Source organism: Aegilops tauschii, chromosome 3 (assembly GCF_002575655.3).
Source record: "Aegilops tauschii subsp. strangulata cultivar AL8/78 chromosome 3, Aet v6.0, whole genome shotgun sequence".
In the NCBI taxonomy this organism is placed as follows: Eukaryota; Viridiplantae; Streptophyta; class Magnoliopsida; order Poales; family Poaceae; genus Aegilops; species Aegilops tauschii.
In genome coordinates, this window is record NC_053037.3 from 7034685 (window position 1) to 7038452 (window position 3768).

A 3768-nucleotide genomic window follows, 5' to 3' on the forward strand; every position below is an offset into this window, starting at 1 on the left:
GGATAAAATCTTGTGTATATATATACCAATTATTTGTAGACATGCTACAAATAATCTTTACAATTCAAAAAATTTGTATCATACAGCAGATTTGTTTCATATGGTACACAATGCTTCCACTCAAATTATGGGCCAGAGAATTCAAAATTTGAGTCAGCATTGTGAATGAAATAAAACAATGAAACCTGACCCTAATACGCCAGCATTTACAACAGTTACACATATATTGAACCGTTCTACAGTGCTAAGGATGTGAGCATACCTCAGACAGAAATCTGACTGGGTTTATGCATGGTCATATATACTCCCATATATGTCACCAATGCCGACTGAACAAATCATGCTTTCATACAAAAATCTACAAGCAAACGGACATCTCATGGTACCTTGCAGTAAACAACTTCTTCAGAGAAATCAAACCTGTTTCCAATGCAAAAATTGTCGTGTTCTCAGAATAGAATAGCAGGGTGCGCATGCATGAGATTTTTCGGCATCACAGGAGGAGCGCACCACCGAAATCCCCACACGAGCACCGACCATCCTTGAACTTGTGAAGCCGTTTACTGTCCCGGACAACAATCTCTCTGTTTGCGAGTAATGAGAAGTACTTGATAGAGCTGTGGCAGTCCCTGCACATGGTGATGTTCTTGGTCACACGGACTGTCGCACCAGGAGGTGTTTTGAGCAGCCCCAGAGCAACAGCTAGCCTCTCGCTGTGGTGCTTTATTAGTGAACCTGCGGCAGCAGCAGGCTTGTCGTCATAGCCCTCCTTGCTGTCAGATAACAACTCAGGAGCATTCTGGTACGGCTCGTACCCTACGGCCTTAGCCTTTTCCAGCAAATTCTCCAACAATTGATACAACTCTGTAGCTTGAGGGTGAGTCATGTCATCAGCTCTGAAGAAATACACCTTGTCTCTGATTGCAATCCAGCTACGGTCTCTGAGAACCCCGACATCTTCATGTTTGGCCAGTTTGCGCACCCTAGCAACGTCACGCCATCTGCCAGTAGACACGTACATGTTCAACAGCAAGACATATGTTTCAATCACTTTCGGCTTGAGCTCAAGGAGCCTATCAGCGGCATAGAAAGCAAGTTCCATGTTCCCATGACTCCGGCATCCAGCCACCAAACTGGACCAGATGGCCTCGTTCGGCTCAAAGCCTGTTCTCTTGATGAAGGAAAATGCATCATCCAGCCGGCCCAACCGCACGAACATGTCAACCATGCACCCGTAATGGTCCACGAGAGGCTCTATATGATACTCATTCCGCATCATGTCAAAGTAGCGCTCAGCCTCCTCGACCAAACCAGCATAGCTGCAGGCTGACAGCAAACTTACGAATGTGATCTCGTTTGGTCTGGCGCCGGACAATATCATGTCCTCAAAGAGCTGTATCGCATCTCGGGACCGGCCATGCTGCGAGTACCCTGAAATCATAGAGGTCCACGTGACAGGTGTCCGTGTTGGCATCTCGACGAAGGCTTTGGTCGCACATTCGATGCATCCACACTTGTTGTACATGTTTACCAGCGCGCTGTTCACAACAACATCGGACAGACATCCAGTCTTTATCGTGTTTGCATGGATTTGCTCACCCTGCTCCAAGGCCATCATGGCGCTGCAGACTGATAGGATGCTTGAGAAGGTGAACAGGTCAGGCTTCAATTCAGACCTCACGAGATCACGGAACAATTTGAGTGCCTGGAACCCTCTGGAACGAGCATGGAGGTCATCCTTTGCTGAGTCCATGATTTGAGCATACCCCGAGATCATTGCATTCCACGTGATGATACTGCTGCTGTCCATCTCTTCAAACAACCGCATGGCCTCGTCCGTTTCGCCCTTCCTGAGATAGAGGTACATTGTGGAGTTCTTCACCGGAAGATTCGCTTCACACCCAACCTTGTAGCAGAAAGCCTGGACCTGCCTGCCCAGGCTCATATCCAGCCTCGCGCCACACAAGCTCATGACGCTGGTCAACGTGAACTCATTCGGCATCACCCCTCCCTCGAGCATATCGAGAAACAAGCCCAGCCCAAGCTCCAGGTAGTTCTCATCTTCGGCGCAGGACGATATCATCGTCGTCCAGGTGATCACATTCTTGTCAGGGGTCCCCTTAAAGGCCCTCAGGCCAGACTCCAAGTCCCCAGCCTTGCAGTACATCCTACAAAGTGAATTGCCCATGCTCGTGATCGTATCGGCCCCATACTTAACCGAGTAGCCATGGACCTGCTGGCCCAGATCGATCCTGCGCGCGGCAGAGCACGCGTTCAGCATGCCGCCCAGCGTGTAATGCGACGGGTACCGCCCCAGCTCGAGCATCTCGACGAACACCTCCAGCGCCAGCACCGCTTCAGAATTCAGAGTATGGCCTGTGATCAGCGCCGTCCAGGTGACCACGTTCTTCTCGGGCATTTCGTCGAACAGGCTGCGCGCGTCCCGGCTCGCCCCGCACCTCATGTACACGTTCACCAGGGACGTCGCCACGAACATGTCCGCGACGGTTCCGGTCTTCGCCATGTGGCCGTGCAGGGCCCTGGCGGTGCGGAGCCCCCCTCGGTCGCTGGCTTCGACGCACCGGTGAAGCAGGGGCACGTACATCGCTGACTGCACCGTCCGGCCGTCCTTCAGCATGCTCATTGCTTCCTGGGCGTCTAGCGGCCGAGGGGGGCTCTCGCTCTCCAGTCTGCCATTTTCCGCTGCTTGGGTGCTCCTCTGATAAGAACCGCCCTGCGAATATGCAATGGTGAAAGAAAAAGAAATGAGTCCTGCTGAAGCACACGGCAATCTTTCTTGGTCCAGAGAAGAAGGGGGAGGAAACAGAGAAGAGAAAGTCACCTTGTCGAAGCCGGCGGAGCTCGGAAGGGGCTTGGCAGCGACGGCGGCGCCGGAGACGGCGAGGGAGGGGATGGATGCCATTGGCGCGGTCTGACAGTGGAGATGGCCAGCATCACTGGGTCTGTGAGAGCGAGGGGATCTCTTTGGGTCGAGTATGCGGCTGGAAGATGAGATAAGGGTGCGCATGGGCCTTTGAGAGCTAGTAGTACTCTAATCTATCCCAAAAGATCTGTAGTTTTTTTAGGCATCCCAAAAAATCTGTAGTGCCCAATAGACACGGCAATTTAAAGGCCCATTTGGTGCTTTTTTTTCCCTGGCGAACCAAAAAAACAATCCATCTATACCTTATTCTTTTGCCTCAAAAAAATCTATAACTTATTTTTTTACTAGTGAAAGAGCACATGCGCTGCAACAGGAGAAAAAAATACCACACGTCCCTAACACAGTAACCATGGCTCAAGACCCCAACGGGTCCACGTTCTTTATTTCAATATATGGCATCTTATCAGTGTTGCCGTTTATCCTTTTTCTCACCCTCGTCGACGAACATGCGCGGTTATAGATGGTCTCTTTCGTCTCCAATCTGGTTTTGCTGAGGTGTTCATTTTCGATCTGGATCGGCACCAATACAAATGAAAGACGGGTCATGCACTACCGATTAAGGTTGTGTCCTAAACAAACTTTTAAAAAATATTAATAGGTGTAACAACATCATATTCATATTCTACTTTTTTTGTAATCAATTTTCATATATGACGTGTTAAAATTGGAGTTCGGGTTTAAAAGATATGAATACTATTTAAAAGTATTTGAATTTGACCCTAAACAGCATTTAAAAATGATTAATGGGTAAAATCATATTCAGAGTCTACATATTTTTCTAATCAATTTTCATATAAAACATGTTTAAATTGGAGTTATGGTTT

At 48.8% G+C, this 3768-nt stretch overlaps 1 protein-coding gene across 1 annotated transcript; it reads right to left on the reverse strand.

The window, feature by feature from the left end:
* LOC109771681 (putative pentatricopeptide repeat-containing protein At5g52630) lies at positions 1 to 3028 on the reverse strand. The gene is made up of 2 exons (XM_020330384.4): positions 2843 to 3028; positions 1 to 2734 (listed from the first exon to the last, which is right to left on the reverse strand). Exons 1-2 carry the CDS (start codon positions 3026 to 3028, stop codon positions 494 to 496), a joined length of 2427 nt encoding a protein of 808 aa, XP_020185973.2. The 3' UTR covers positions 1 to 493.
* Between the last annotated feature and the right edge of the window lie 740 nt (positions 3029 to 3768).